This window comes from Thunnus maccoyii, chromosome 20 (genome assembly GCF_910596095.1).
Source record: "Thunnus maccoyii chromosome 20, fThuMac1.1, whole genome shotgun sequence".
Lineage (NCBI taxonomy): Eukaryota > Metazoa > Chordata > Actinopteri > Scombriformes > Scombridae > Thunnus > Thunnus maccoyii.
This window is the reverse complement of record NC_056552.1, coordinates 15,577,150-15,593,259: the sequence shown is the minus strand read 5'-3', so window position 1 is coordinate 15,593,259 and position 16,110 is coordinate 15,577,150. Positions and strand designations below refer to the sequence as shown.

The following is a 16,110-nucleotide window of genomic DNA, read 5'->3' as shown; positions in this document are numbered from 1 at the left end:
TTAGGGTTAGCAGGGTAAGCAAATCAGAGGCATAGTAGGGCGGGTCTTGACTTCACCATCCTAGAAAAATAAAATATTGCGTACAGGACTGACTGGGCGGGATTTTAATACAGTCTTTGCTTCATTATTCACGTAATGATTTACTTTATAAAAACTGTACAAAAATGTGAATACACCATGACACTGACTATTATATTCGATTAATGAGTAGCCTAAATATTTTAAATAAAGACGCGGCTACACGTTAATTAGGCGCCAGTTTCTGTGCGTGTTGTGATTGGTGGATGGTCGTTTCCGGTTGCAGCGCTACTATTTGAAAAAGTGTATCGGTTAGAAATACGGTCTGTCCGCCATTGTTAAAAGACTACCTCCGCAATGTCGCTAAAAGTAATAATTAGGGAATAACAAAGGTTTATTTTGCAGGAGACCACATATATAAAGGTAAGTTAAGCGATAACGAAATATTGTATCATAACCTCGGTAAAGGAGTAACCAACTTTAACTTGGCTGTTTTTTAAGAAGCAGAAGTAACGTTAACGTTACCGTTTGCTCGATTGCTATCAGTCGACTGAAACAACCGTTAATATATAGGTTTGGCTATTATTACAATGCTTTGTTCGAAGGAAATCACAATTTTATTGAAACTTAAACGACTTTGTTATGAGTATGTATATTAAATCTGCCTTTTCACAAAAGAAAAACAGTGTATACGTGGCTAACTTGGCTCATGTTGTTATCCAGGCCTTTTCCTGTTAAGAGCTCAAAGATGGCTCAGCGAGTAGCGGTACCAGACGGAGGGAGCAAGAAGACATCCAGGGTTCGGGTAGCTGTTCGTCTACGACCCTACATGGGCAAACAAGATGAGAAAGGCGAGGGCCCGTGTGTGAGAGGCCTGGACTCCCAGAACCTGGAGATAATCAACTGGAGGAATGCTACAGAAACAGTGAAATACCAGTCAGTGTCATCAGTATAACTAAACCGTTACTCATTTCTTAAAGTTCAGCAATATATTTTAATAATTGTCCAGCAGTTATGTACACATTACATCTATAGCATGTCTGTCCGTCCTGGGACAGGGATACCTCCTCTACTGCTCTTCCTGGTTTCCTGGTTTCTTCCATTTTTTCCCCTGTTAAAGGGTTTTTTAGTTTTTCCATATTAGAAATTGCAAATTTGTGATTTGAGTTATAGGGCTTTACAAATACAATTGACTTCACTTAATTTCTAATAATGCTGTCGATGTTATTTCAGTTTCGACGTTTTTCATGGTGAGCAAACAACACAGCAAGAGGTTTTCCTCTCATCAGTGAAGCCTATTTTACCGCACATACTGAATGGACAAAATGCTAGTGTCTTCGCCTACGGACCAACAGGAGCTGGTATGTTGCAGCAATATTTTGTTTATTTGGTTGCATATTAAATATGGTAATTATGACATCCTGTCTTAAACATTTCTCCCAATCATGTAAATGACTATATTAACAGAGGGATTTATTGTGGTTGCTGAAACACTGTGTACACATATTATACAGCCTCATTCTCAACTAGTCCTGCTGCCACTAATAATGTCCAAATCTCTGGACTAGAAGCTTTTTGTTTTAGGAAAATCACTTTCTCTTCACCAAAATGTGAACTTATGCTGCATGTTGCAGAGATCCCTGTTGGCTCAGTGGATAAACACTGTTGTCATGGTCAGTGTCCCCGTTTGATTACGATGACCTGAGATCGATCACTGTTCAGGGTAGCACAAGACTGCTGTTATGAACGAAGTTGGTTGATATGCTTATTATTCACCATCATGCTTGTCAGAGCTGCAACCCTTATTTTTTTGTGCAGTTAAGTCTATGAATATGAATCAGATCTTGCTCATGTTTAACTGTCAGCCATGTTAGCTCAGGCTGAGCACTGCCATCTCAGACACTAGGTTGTAGATTTCATCCCACCTGCAGGCAACGCTTATCTTGGTAGAATTTCAATATGATTCAGCTTTCAGCAATCACACATAATTTCTTCTGAAATTGCATTCTCTAGATTCAGTTTAATATTTTGAAATCATCAGACACTCCGGAGATCACTCCAATTTGTATATAAATTGCTCTGATCCCCAAATGTATATTTTTTTTCCCCTGCTAAATCGCCACACCGTCTTTCACAGGTAAGACCCACACCATGTTGGGCAGTTCAGAGGAGCCAGGCGTGATCCCTCGAGCCGTTCGTGAGGTCTTCAATCTAGTCAGAGCTAAGGATGAGGAGGAGGGATGGGACTACAGCATTGGCATGTCTTATTTGGAAATTTACAATGAGAAGGTATGATTTGTTGGCTATTACAGTAGTGTGACCCAGTAGTTTAATGCTTTCTATCTAACTTGGCTTTTTGGCATTCGTATCACGGCTAGAAAAAAGGCTTACATTTGTAATTGTTGACACATCTCTGCAGCATATATAAGCGTCTTGTCTGTATAAAATGTGACATTTCCTGTTCAGTTAAAGGGGAGCTAAAGGCTAGCTCTATATTTTTATTCTGGGACTCCACTAGAGTAGCTTTGCTTGATTCACAGTTCAAAAAACTCCTTACTTATCTTATACTGGCCCTTTTTTATTCAGCCCCTCAGTTCAACCTCTGTCTCTAACGGGCAGTTTTAGCTCCTGTCTCGTTCTAGTTAATGTTTAAAATAAGCACTTTAAAACATACGTACTGTATATAAACAATATGGGTAAAACCGGTCTCCACTGAACCTTTCCCTTTTCAGTTCTCAAATCATTTATACAGGCGAATGAAAATCTTCAGTACACACAGAGCTCCTCAGCGTCTGCGCTTGAGACCATATCACTCAGTTCTGAGAAAACATCCATTCTTCTCAATTTAATTAAAATCTTTCTCATAACTTTGGCCTCCTCCTATGTCCCTAAACTTCTTTTCACCTTTTTTAAAAAAAACTACCTTTTCCATCCAACTCTATACTGCCTTGATTGTTGCAGGTCCTATTATGGTAGTAATACTGTAGGTTTCAAGAGCTATTATGCATTTTCAGTGTCTTCAGCATCTTTCGATATGTGATAAAATGTTATGTTATGATTGACAGACATTGTGCAATCCATCATTGTCGTCTTTCTTTATCTCACCCAGGTTCTAGATCTTTTATCGCCGAGCTCCCATGATCTACCAATCCGAGAGGACAAGGACAAAAACATCCTTATCCCTGGCCTCACTCACACAACAATCTCCTCCTTCTCCGACTTTGACAAACACTTTGTCCCCGCTAGTCTCAATCGTACTACAGCCTCGACCAAACTGAACCAGCGCTCCAGCCGCAGCCATGCTATCCTCCTCATCAAGGTTTGATATGTAATCTAAACAACTTGGGAATGGAGTGTTCTTTTTCTTCATTTATATATTTTATTTTTTCGTTTCATTGAGCTAGTCTGTGCATGCATAGCCACTGGATGGTTGAACAGCATCTTAAACAGGTCGTGGCCTCCGAGCAGTAGGTCAGGATTTGGTAGCTGGTGCTAAAATCAATTCTCTCTCGCAACACTCCCACTAGCAACATCTGGGCTTTCTGGGACTTCTCTGGGAGAGATACAAACTGATGTCTGTCATCCTATTTCTACATTCTTACTAAGGCTGCAACTAACAATTATTTTCATTATCAATTCATCTGTCAGTTTTACTAATTAATCAATTAGTTTTTCGGTCTATAAAATGATAGAAATTGTGAAAAATGTCAATTGATGCATCCTAAAGGTTTTTGTTTTTTCCGGACCAACAGTCTACAACCCAAACAAATTCAGTTTACTGTCATGAAAGACTAAAGAAACCAGAAAAGAATCACTTTTAAGAAGTTGGAACCAGAGAATTTTAACATTTGATATTTCTCTTTTGTCCTCCCTCCTCTGTGTTTCCTGTCTGACCTCTGTGTCGTTGCCCGTCTTCAAATCTTGACCTTTTTCATGATCTAGGTTGTGCGGACTCGGCAAGCTCTGCCCCACCGACAACAGATTGGCAAGCTGTACTTGGTGGACCTGGCCGGGTCTGAGGACAACCGCCGCACTGGCAACCAGGGCATCCGCCTGAAGGAAAGCGGCGCCATCAACCTGTCTCTCTTTACTCTCAGCAAAGTGGTGGACTCTCTTAACTCTGGCACAGCCATCCGTGTGCCGTACAGAGACAGTAAACTCACACGGCTGCTACAGGACTCTCTGGGTGGCTCCGCACACTCCGTCATGATCACCAATATTGCGCCAGAGTACAAGTACTATTTTGATACATTTACTGCACTGAACTTTGCCGCCAAATCCAAGCTGATTGTGAACAAGCCCTTCACCCGAGAAACTGTGGCTGTGCTGCCAGGTGAGTCAGTGTGCAGTAAGATCTACAGTTAGGAATATATCAGACTTTTATTTACAGATATTCATTCCTTTTTTGAAAGTGAGTGAGGAAAAACTCACTATTTCATTCAGAGGGTTTACAAGCATAGAAAAAACATAATAGGCAGAGAATTTGATCCAAGGCCAGTAGGGGGCACCCATATCACATCCCAGAGCATGATGACTAGGACTAAACGGCCAGCTGTCTCTGTGCATGCTGGGTGTAATCTTTTATGTTTTTTTAGTTTCTAACACCTCTGACATTTGTTGTTTTGATTCATTGTCTGAAATACATTCCTGATGGTTAGATTTTGCTCTTCCTTTGGAATTAATTCAGGCATTGCATGCAGCCCTGACTGATGCTGTGCCATCTTCATCGGAATTGCTTTGCACACTAGAGAAGCTCACAAACACTGTTGCTCGAGTGCACTGAATACCAAACTGCTAATTTCCCTTCTGCCTTCATCTCCAGTGAAGCGGGCCAGAGAGGACCACGAGGCAGGGGGTTCTGGCACTGAGCCACAGAAGAAGAGACAGAAAGAGGACAAGAAAACAGAACAATATGGTTCCTCACCTCACAGGTTAAAGACCACACAAACACACAGACTTATTGATGAATCATCTGGCTAATCAAATGTTGGAACTGTGATGTTTGATTGTGAAGAAAATACCTTTACATCTGCTCAAAGCTACCACACTAAATGAATAAACTACCCCCATTACTGTTTCTTGATCTGTTCTTCTTGTTTGTCTCCTTCAGTCTTTCAGAACCGTCAGTGATGGACAGACTAATAGCTCTGGAGAAACAGATGATGAGCTGCAAGGACAAAGATAGAGTCAACATGCTGAAAGATGTGGCCCAATATCGCAAGGAGATCCAGGTGAAAACACACACCTACATCAGTTTGTTTGTTCATCTCAGTGATTGATGGGAGCATTTAGGGGAAAAACGTAACCCTGCATAATAGACTGCAACAAACACTTATTTTCATTCTCAGGTAATCAAACAATTATTTTCTCGATTAATTGTTTTGTCTATAAAATGTTAGAAAGTAGTCTTGCCTGTTACATTTGGTAATGTCACATTTTATCTGAACAACAGTTCAAAACCCAAAGATATTCAGTTTACAATAATGTATGACAAAGAAAAGCAATAAATCATCACATTTGAGAAGCTAAATGCTGCTTTTTTGGCATATTTGCTCAAAAAAGTGACAAATGATTATTGAATTATCAAAATTGTTATTAATAGTTACCGTTTTTTTAATAACGTTGATCAGTCGTTACAGCTTTACTACATAATTTAGGTCTTGATCATTGAAATGTGCACCTGGTCCAACCATCTGTCTCTCCTGTCTGTCATAGTTTATGTCTACGTGGTTCTCCAGACACTGATACTATCAGATCTTTATACTGATCGATCAACTTATCTTCTTCATGAATATTTGATAGCCAACCTTCACACTTTTTTTTTTTTTCTCCACAGGAGCTCAAAGAGAAGCAGAGGGAGTTTGAGAGCAAGACCAAGCTACTGAGTCGGCTTGCAGGAGAAAAGTCCAGTACCAGTCAAGAGCCCAGCTTCAAGAAGAAGATGGCTCCTCTGGAAAGAGGGTCGTCGACTGCCTCAAAAGCCAACAAGCAGCAGGCTGTGGTCCAACCCCTCCAGGGTCAGTTTGAAAGTACACATATTACATTAATAGCACAAATTTACAGGGGTGGGGAAATAAATTGATTCTAAGCTTCATCCCAATGCGGACGTGGATGATTCTACATCGATTCACAAATGTCAAATCGATTTTCTAAATGTTAGTTAATAACGTGATGTTGACGGAATGAAAAGGTGAAACTCAACTGCGAGGGGCAGCGCAGCTCTTCACAAAAGGCAGCGGCTGTAAGCATTTTTAGATGTAATGACTAAATAATTACCCTTGCAAGACGAACATGAAGTATATTGTGAACTTTCTACGCCGTCACTCAGAGATTAATGTTAGCTGAGCAGAGCAGCAAACTCCAGCAGTAACAAACAAGCCAGATTGACCAACACACACTGCAGCAATAAACAACTTTAATCAACTCTGAGGTGAAGAAAATAACTCTGTGCTCAGTCTGTTTCACCACAAACCCAAACATCCTGCGCCTGTTCAGTGACTTGGACAACGATGGCTTTCCCCAGAGCTTACAGTGCAGCAGAGAGGCTGCTCTCCACCGCTGGAAACATGACGTTAATAACACAGAGGAGCACTCCACCTCACGCTTATTTTGTTATTCTCATACAGGCAGGAGACTATAAGATGTTTTCACATAATTCATTAATTAATGCGGTTAACTTTTTTTTTTTTTAAAAGGAAATGGTTGCGGATCATTTATCTTACCTACCAGTTATGTTTCATGTTGTATTTCAGTGGACTAAAGACACCAGTGAATGATTTGGTGCACAGTATACTCGAACAAGAGACTGAAAACAGCCCCCCACCACCGAGAACCGATTCTGAATCAAATCGTGAGATTCCCAAAGATTCCCACAGTGATAAATTTAGGTTATACACAAAAATGAGTGCAGGGTTGGAATGTCACTATTTAACTGTTAAAGAGTCTTTGAAATACTATGTGAAAGAATGACCTTGGCTTTTTTGTGTGTGTGTAATTTGTTGTTCACGCTTCCCTAAAGAGTACTCACTCACTAATTCTGTCATGTTGAATCACTGGAGATATTGATGAGCTGCAATGTGATATAAGAGCTCAGTCTACAATACAGGAGCCAGAAAATGTATCGAATGATGATGAGGAGGAATTATTTTTACGTCCTTCAGCAGCTTGGAAAGTGAGCCTGATAGATTTCCTTGATACCTGCGTCATGCCTTCGGCCGTTAAAACAACACTATACTGCTGCATCCCAAACAAAATACAGACTGGTGACCATTTTAGAGCAAAATTGTAGTGTCGTCGTCCACCAGTGGGAATATGTGCCTTGTTAACTGAGTGTTCTTTGTAGAATTAAATGAGTTAAACAATAATTCAATGTGTTTTCTTTCTCCCCATCAGTGTCCCAGCAGCTTGCAGTCGTCAAAAAACAGTCCGTGTGCGTCAAGAAGAAGGAGAAGAGGCTTTCAGACCAGGTTGAGGTCAGCATCAGAGTCTCGACCATGCTCTGCTGAGCGTGACACATCTGCAGAATTGCAAGATACGAGCTGACGTAGCACATTAGCTTCAATTTGGTTTTTTTTGACTTGACAAACTGCAGGACCTCAAATTTGTAGGGTCAAAATTAACCTCCTTTAAACACTGGTAAAACGTTTGTCAGCCACTATGACTGTAAAATATATACTTTATTGTCAATATTGTAAAAAAATAACTTCACACTATATTTTGGGGCTGCAACTAGTGATCACATTTTATTATTAATTTCAGTTATTAATGTTGTTTGTATATAAAATGTTAGAAAATTATGAAAATGCACAAACATGACAATATCCATTAATTCAAAGTCACGTCTTCAAACAACAGTCCAAAATTATTTTCATATTAGACACAGAAAAGCAGAAAACTGTCACATTGAAGCAGGAAACAGAAAATAATTTGCTTGAAAATTTACTCAAATCATAAATCAACTATCAAAACACATTGATTTTATTTGCATCGAATAATCATTTCAGCTCCACTGTTTATTTATTTTCTCTCTCTCAGCCTCCGGATGGTAAAGAGAACAAGATGCAGAATGGTTGGGAGTCCCAGCTTGACACATCGGTGCTGGAGCAGTCCAGGCAGAAGATCCTGCAGATCCTCAATACCGGATCCCTCAAAGACCTGAAAGGCCTGCAGCAGATCGGCGTCAAGAAGGCCAAACTCATCCTGGGCTGGAGGGAGATCCATGGCGACTTCACAAAGGTCAGTAGAGGAAATAAAATAACCTACACCTAGTTTTATTGTTTAACTCAACCATTAAAAACACCAGACATGTTTGTGTTGACTTCATGATTTGTTGTTTTGCAGGTGGAAGATCTGATTAAAGTTGAGGGGATGACAGAAAAGAGATTTTCCACATTCATGAAGGTAAATCCTCAGTAAAATTACAATTTCTCAACAATTGGATGGAGTGAAGCAGAGTTTTGTACAGACATTCATGACATCCACAATATATTTAGTTGATCCCAATGAATTTGGTCATCTAGCGTCACCATGAGTTGTTTTTGTTTTTGAGTGAAACGTCTTAACTGTCATTCAGTTTTGCACAGCCGTTCATGTCCAACTTCAGATGAATTGTATTTTTTTTTCTTGTAGCGCCACCATCAGGTCAAAATTTCAGTTTGTCCAGTTCTTAAGTTTATGACAAAACACCTTGAAATCTAAAACATTTCCGTCATCCTCAACTGTACTTTGTCTTTAGCTAATCAGCAAATATCAGTGTGCTAAACTAAGATGGGGAACACGGTAAACATAACTACTAAACATCAGCATGTTAGATGTTGTTGGAGCTTGATTTCATTCAGTGTTAATTTACATTTCTTTGTTTTTCTTCTTTTTCTCTTTTCAGGCAAACATCCTGAGTGCCTTGGGAATGTGATCGTTTCTTTTTCTTAATCATACCTGCATCTAATGTAAATATTATTTTATCTAAGAAATTTTTATCTCCATTTTTTTGTGTTTTGATTTTGCTTTGTTTTATGGTTTTGTTTTTATGACTTTGTAGTTACCACTGTGCTCCACCTGATGGCGCACTATTGCTTTTTTAATAAAGGACTCTCGTGTCACTAAATGTTTGTGTTTATTTCCTGATGATAAATAAATCTGATGGCCACTTTCACATACGATTAAAAAGTCACCCACCCTGACTGGTCTCAGGTCACGAACCACCGTCTCTTTGGGCAGTTTATCGACACATTTCTGGTTTGAAGCCTTAATTGGGCTCATTTCTGAACTGAGATGGAGGCAGGAGGACCCCTTTTTTATTTACATGCTGCATTAATGAACATTATTCAGTGTTAGGTGGTTTGAGGTTGAAGAGAGGAGGATGCTATTAGTCCACCTCCCCCCTCCTCCTCCTCCCACAGCACGTAGTCTGGTTGATTTCACTTTTCATTTCACACACACCCCTCCTCCCTGATCCTTCCTGCCGTCCAGGAGGAGACTCCCCATCCCAGCACTGCGCTGGAACCAGGCGCTGCATCCGCCCTGCTGCTGCTGCTCCTCCACCTCTCACACACGACAAACGGATACTATCGAAATTTTATGCAAATTGTATGTTTGCAACAACATTATGGCTGCAGAAAAGATGTTTGGTCGCGTCTGATGTCGATTTTTCCACCTGAGATTACCGCGATGTTAAAGGCAGGGACGCTCCGGCTGGATTAAAAAGGTCAGTTTGATTTATTTTTACAGCCACTTTTATCCCCCCTCCCTCCCCTCGTAGTGTTGATTGATTAAAAGAGCCAAGTCATTCAAAATTGCTTGTTTGCTTTAAAAGCAAGAATCCAATGAAGCTGCATGTGTTGTTTTTTCTGCTTATCATTGCAATTTAGCAGCTCACATCCACTGAATCCAAATTACCAGCAGCAGCTAATTAACGAGCTCCTCCTTCACTCATCTATCCGACTGTTTTTTTCCGCCTTTGTCTCCATCCTTTGACTGCTCCCTATTGTTCTGCGCCCAACAACCGGCCACCGTTTATGCTCGTTAACGCTTGTGTACACATGATGAAATAATGGTATGTACACACCTGCACGGAGACTATGGCTGCTACCATCGTTTCAAAGGAACCTGCCTCCATCTGCCATGCCTTTGTACTCCTCATGTCATTGTGACCTGCTTTCTCTTATAGGAGGAAGCTCATCTGCTATTTAAATAAGATCTCTGAGGCACAGATGAGGCCTGATTTCCAGTTGATCATGATCTGTTTACCTTGAGCCTGTTTATTTACTATTCAACGTGGCTTTAAGACTGATTGAATCTGATTATTTACTATTCAACTGTGGCTTTAAGAGTGATTGAGCCTGTTTATTTACTATGAGAGTGATAAAAAATGAGGATAAATGTGGATTATAAAGAGGCTTTGAGCTCCAGATTCTAAATCAGCTCAAAAACAGATAGGAGAGAGTAGTCTCTGTTTACAAAACCATTTTCTGCCCCCCCTCCCAGGTGTAACTACAGGAAGCACTAGCAGGACTGGACCACAAACAGAGGCTTCATTTTGGTGTCAGCATGGCTGTGAACATGATGCCAGCTCCCGCCATCTGGCCAGGGGAGGAACAACCGTCGCTGCTGGATCAGGAGGGCTCTCTGTCGAGCCAAGCCCCCGTCTCCGTGCCGTGCCCGGATGTCAGAGGTGAACAGCTCATCCACAGCGGCAGCCCGGACAGCACGAGACCCCCCCGCAGCAAATCCAAAGGAGAGCTAGTCATAGTCATCAACGAGAAACTGAAGAACAGTAAGTGACTGAGTTTGACCTTGCATTAAAGCAGCGGCTGGTTGGCGGAGAGAGAGAGAGAGAGAGAGAGAGAGAGAGAGAGAGAGAGAGAGCGGGAGGGAGGTGGGGGGGGAGTGGGGTCACACAGATGCTTTGTCAGCTCACTCAGGGAAAGTAAAATTCCAGCGCACGCACACGTTTAGTCCTCCCAGTGTTTCAAACATTTTTCTCGCCCCCTTTTCATCCCTCATGTGTAGGTAACGGGATCCACCCGGCGCCCGCGGACACCGCCTCTCCTGTCATCTCCTCTCCTCCGAGAAGACAACACTCCATCTCCTACCCCCATCACAGCAAGACCAGGAAGGGAAGCAGGGCGAGCTCCATCGGCTACACCGCCTTTTCGCCCAGGCCGTCGCTCTCTCGTCACTCCAGCATCGCCACCAACCCACCCTTGGACCGGACCAAGGTTAAAGACTACCTCCTCCTGTCCGTGCTGGCCTGCTTCTGCCCTGTCTGGCCTATCAACATTGTGGGATTTGTCTACTCAATCATGGTAAGAACTGGGATCTTTTCTCCAAACTCTTTAACGTGTGCAACCGGAACGATGCTAACAGATGGTTTGATCTTCTCTCGCAGTCCAAGAACAGTCTCGAGCAGGGAAACCTGGATGGCGCAGTGCGTCTGGGACGTGTGGCCAAGATGCTCTCCATGGTGTCACTAGTAGGAGGGACGGTCATTATCATCGCCTGCATTGTCAACCTGGCCAGTGAGTGTCCCAAATCTGACCTATAACCCTTAACCTCACCCTTTTACCCGTGTGTTGTTGTGCACAGCTGATCCGTCCCCCTGAACTCCTCCTTTTTTTGCCTGTGAATTGACAACTAAGGATTTGTATTAATATCTCTGCGACCACTGATCCTCCTGAGACCCCGCCCCCCCCCCCTCCAAAAAAAACACCTGCTGTTTATCCCGTCAAAATATAACAGTTCAGCTCTGTCTGCACAATCTGACTGACTACTACCATTCATGTTTTTGCACAATATTTTACTAGCTACAACGCCTGCACAAGTCTTCACACACTGCGGCACTTTAGGAACTATGTCAACGCTACGCAAATACCAGAGCATATTAATCACATTTGCATCAGATTCAATTTTCTGTCTCCCATTTGCACGGGTGGCCTCCAGCCTCCAGCTGTAACCAGACTGCATGCCAGAGAGCCGTGTGTGTTTCTGTAGAGTGATTTGTGTAGTCCGCTGTCTGTTGTATGCCTTGCACTGTTTGCTTGTACAAAATGTCTTGTTGTCCCTGTACCATATATGTATATCATGTATGTCGGTGTGTTGTGAGTTGTTGACGTGCTCACAAGACAAAATATCTGTACATTTATTGTACCTGGCAAATAAACAGATTCTGATAACAGATCAGTGATGATTTCAGTGACTTGAAAAGGAAGGAACTGTCTTTGTACGTTACTGTAAACACATTAATGAGGGCTGCAGTCAGTTAAATGATTCTTTGCCTTTTCTCTTCAAGCAGATACTTATCTGTGCTGTTTTTTTGAATGCACACAGTGGCAGCCTGTTGGGTATCATTAAGCCAAGAGATGTCCTAATTAACTTAATGTCTGGAAGAGCAATTGAACACACAACTTGAGTTTAAGGGCTCTGGGACTCAACAACCCTTGTTTTTTCCTCATTATATAACTGTCTTCTGTGGTTTGTGAAAGTTTATACATCCATATTAAGTTGCAGATTATATAGCTCTTCAACTAATACGCTTCCTTTTCTTTTTTTAGTAAATGTGAAAACCTGAGTTTCATCCCAGGATGAAACTGGATAAGGGAACTGACCGTCTGGCCCGCACCTGCACCACCGTCTTTACCGCCTAGTCATTACCTGGATGTGTGACAAAAATGCACCCGATATTCAGTGCTTACTTATATTTCTGTAATCTATATAAATCCCTTTTGGCTAATGGAGGAAAATAAAATATGCAGATATTGCTGCTCTGAGTCGGGGGGTGGGAGGGGGGGGGGTTTATCCGTCTGATGTTAGATGGAGAAGGGAGTCAGACTAATCAGTCCCTTCGTATCCTGGTCAAAGCACTCAGAACGATTCTCGGTATAAGACATGACTCCTCAAGAACGCTACGATCACTCGCAGAACTGACTCAGACAAGGTGGACTATAAAAACATGGGAGACCAGCAGAGGTGGTTACAAAAAGGTGACACAGGAAGGATTGCCTCCCAGCTTCAGCGCCACATGCAAGTCTCAACAAAATGCACTGCAAAGTCCATCCTTCACTGCACCGACGACAGGATGCATCAGTTTGCTATTAAATCCCCTCGGACACGCGGAGAGAGAGAGAGGCTCTGGGATTAGTGTTGCAGAAATCCATCCCTCAAAGAGAAGAAACACTTTCAATCACAACGTTTTCCTTGTTTCAGACTCTTTCTGTGATTTTCATGACTCCTGCCATACATCTTGTGTTAGAGAGCAAGCGTACGGGTGGCAAAAGAGGCTTACCAAGGACTAGCTATGGGTGCTAAAATGGAAGGGATTATGGAAAGTCTTGCACAGAAGGCACACTTTATCACTGCAAGAAGGGGGAAAAAAAGTGCCAAAAAAAGAATTCAGGAAAGTTTCTTGCTTTGTGAGGTCCCACCTCTGATCGCAGAATTGTTGTTGCAGAGGGGGAACATCAAAAGTGCAACTGCAACTTCACACTTGTTCGACACCACTAACCAATGTGATCCAGAGAAAAAAGGGTACAAGAGAAAGAAGCAGCAAGATACTTAAAACATTCATTTTACAGTAGAGGCTAATTACGCCACGTCACCTATAACCTATCTTTTGATAACGTTTGTAAAAGATCATTTTGGAAAAAGGAAATTTTGAACCACTAATTTCATAATGTGATGCTGTTTGAAGTACTGTGCCACAGCTGACAGATGGTGGTAGTATCGTGTGCATATGGGCATCACTATATTTGATTAACAAATTAAATAGCTTGTGATTGCAGTCAAAGTTGTGGACCAGCATCCACAGATCCCTTCAAACTAGACTGATTCTTTTAAAAGATGTATTCAAATCACAGCTGATTCTTACCCTTTATAAATCCTACACTCCCTTTTTGTTGTCACAAACAGTCGGATGCTGTCTTTTGCTGGATTATTTGTAAAAACACTGGTTCAGAAATGGTTTATTGGTGTGAGATATGAATAGCAGTGTGGTAGCTTAACTTTTCAAAACTAATTTCTAAATCTGATTTATTATTGTATCCTCAAACTAACCTCCAATCTGTCTCACTGTGATCTGAAACAACTGGGTTTCATTCAAGACTGGATTAAATTCTCTTAATTTATTATCTGTATTAAACTGGATTCCAAATTTTGTACAGAAATGGCTCAACTCCTGAGCCTCATCAGTCCACACCTGCAGCCAATTTTCTGTTATGATTATTAATATGGCGTTTTTCCCTCTGTTACTACTTAATGTGTAAATTTAATTGTAATCAACAGTTGGTGTACTCTGCTGATATAAATCTCAATATTGTGATAATTCTCTAGTTTATGAGTTAGCATTAAGTAGTCATAATCTAACGTAGGCACAGAAACTGTCAGCTAGCCTCCTGACAGTCGTTGTATTACCACCGGGCTACTATAATATTTGTGGTTATTGGCATGCTGTGGCATTTTTATTCATGTATGATGATGATAGAAGTTGAAAATGACAAGATAAGCTGGCACTTGGAATATTATACTTCTGCGGCACATTCATAATAAAGACACAATGCATGTGAAAGTGTTTTCAGTGTTGTTTTGAACAGATAAAGAGCAGCAGCAGTGGGAGATTTAAAGCGATTGTGTTTTTGTGTGAGTGTCATAAGTGAGAGATGTCCAGAGAGCTTTAGCCATTGAGGAGATTATGTTTTGTAATTTAGCAGATGAGAGCAAAAACAAAAAAACAAAAAAAAAAAAACAAGAGGAAAGTATTAATGTAGTTCTCCATGCTGTGATGGTTTGTAAGCTGCAGGGATGGAAAGAGCCTGCTGTTGTCAGGGAGTGAAGCGCAGACAGCAGGAAGAGCAAAATGCTGAAGGGAGATGCCCGGAGCCAAGGAAATCCACTGTAGGAGGTTGTAATGAGAACTAAAGCCTCAGATGACTTCTGAGGAATCAAAGCAAAGTATCACTCATTATTTCCTCTGGAGTTTTTAACCTTCTATTGGTTGCACAAACTCGTATAATAAGAACAGTGATTTTGCAAAATTCCTTTTTTTTTGGGAATATAATGAAGAAAAATCTGGTTTTTAAAGTGGATTCTTGCATCCAAATTAGCCGGGAAATGAAAATTTGAATGAATGAATGAAATTTAAAGGCTATATTGTGCTAATAATATTATTAATATACTAATATTGTACTATATTGTACTGTAAATCAATACGTTGATCTTCAGGAGATTAATCAACAACTATTTTGATAATCAATTGTCATTTTTCAAGAAAAATGGCAAACATTACAAAGTTCCAGCTTCCCAAATGTGACATTTTGCTGCTTTTACTTGCCTTACATTATATTAAATTGAATACTGGACCTATTGATGAGAAGAAACAAGCTATTTGAGGACATAAACTCAGCCTCTAAGGCACTGTTCACAGTTTTGTTATGTTTTATAGACCAAGTGATTTATCTATTAATTGAGAGAATAACTGGCAGGTTAATTAATAGTGAAAAAATCTTTTGTTTCAGTAATTTTAACATAATAGAAATCACAACTGCTTGGTTATAATATGTTTAAATGTGTCCCATTGAAATATATAAAGCTGTGAAGTGACAGCTCTGTTGCAATAATGAACACAGGAAATTATACTGTACATACATAAACATGGCTATATTCAGCATAAAAAAGTAATCACGTCACAATTCCCTAAAAAAACAAAAACTAGTGTTTACACGGGAGCGTCCAGAGTTCACAGAATAAATCTACTGCATTAGCAGAAATCCAAAAGCACTCACAACATCTGAGACCAGCAGAAATCTCCTTCACCAATGTTAACATTTTTGACAGCGAAAGATATTTTTTCTTTGCACTCAGCTAATTTAACAGTAGTCATACAGTACAGGGAGGCTCACAAGGGGATCAGTATACCAGCCAGAGTCACATCCAGATGCAGTAAGTGGGTCAGGGATTATCCAGCTGGGTCACATAAACACAGAGGATGTGAGTCAGCTTGGCAGTGTTTGGATGCATCATGATCATCCTGTCAGTCTGCATAGGAAATCACAGCATAATGAGATATACTGACCTGTGGCGATGCTCTTCTATTAGCGCCTGATT

The 16,110-nt window shown here is 40.9% G+C and overlaps 2 protein-coding genes across 3 annotated transcripts; both read left to right on the top strand.

Annotated features, from left to right (window-relative positions):
* The first annotated feature begins 277 nt into the window (after positions 1-277).
* On the top strand, positions 278-9,121 carry kif22 (kinesin family member 22). The gene is made up of 13 exons (XM_042396532.1): positions 278-441; positions 742-954; positions 1,252-1,379; positions 2,156-2,307; positions 3,128-3,337; positions 3,961-4,351; positions 4,841-4,949; positions 5,129-5,249; positions 5,855-6,035; positions 7,411-7,490; positions 8,053-8,253; positions 8,359-8,418; positions 8,900-9,121. Exons 2-13 carry the CDS (start codon positions 767-769, stop codon positions 8,927-8,929), a joined length of 1,851 nt encoding a protein of 616 aa, XP_042252466.1. The 5' UTR covers positions 278-441; positions 742-766; the 3' UTR covers positions 8,930-9,121.
* A 60-nt stretch (positions 9,122-9,181) lies between these two features.
* prrt2 (proline-rich transmembrane protein 2) lies at positions 9,182-14,575 on the top strand. 2 transcript variants are annotated; one of them, XM_042396538.1, is made up of 5 exons: positions 9,182-9,721; positions 10,501-10,789; positions 11,026-11,321; positions 11,405-11,534; positions 12,567-14,575. In XM_042396538.1, exons 2-5 carry the CDS (start codon positions 10,564-10,566, stop codon positions 12,581-12,583), a joined length of 669 nt encoding a protein of 222 aa, XP_042252472.1. In that variant the 5' UTR covers positions 9,182-9,721; positions 10,501-10,563; the 3' UTR covers positions 12,584-14,575. The 2 variants fall into 2 exon arrangements, with proteins under 2 accessions (XP_042252472.1, XP_042252471.1); XM_042396537.1 differs by lacking the exon at positions 12,567-14,575 and having other exon boundaries at positions 11,405-12,163.
* The last annotated feature ends 1,535 nt before the right edge of the window (positions 14,576-16,110 follow it).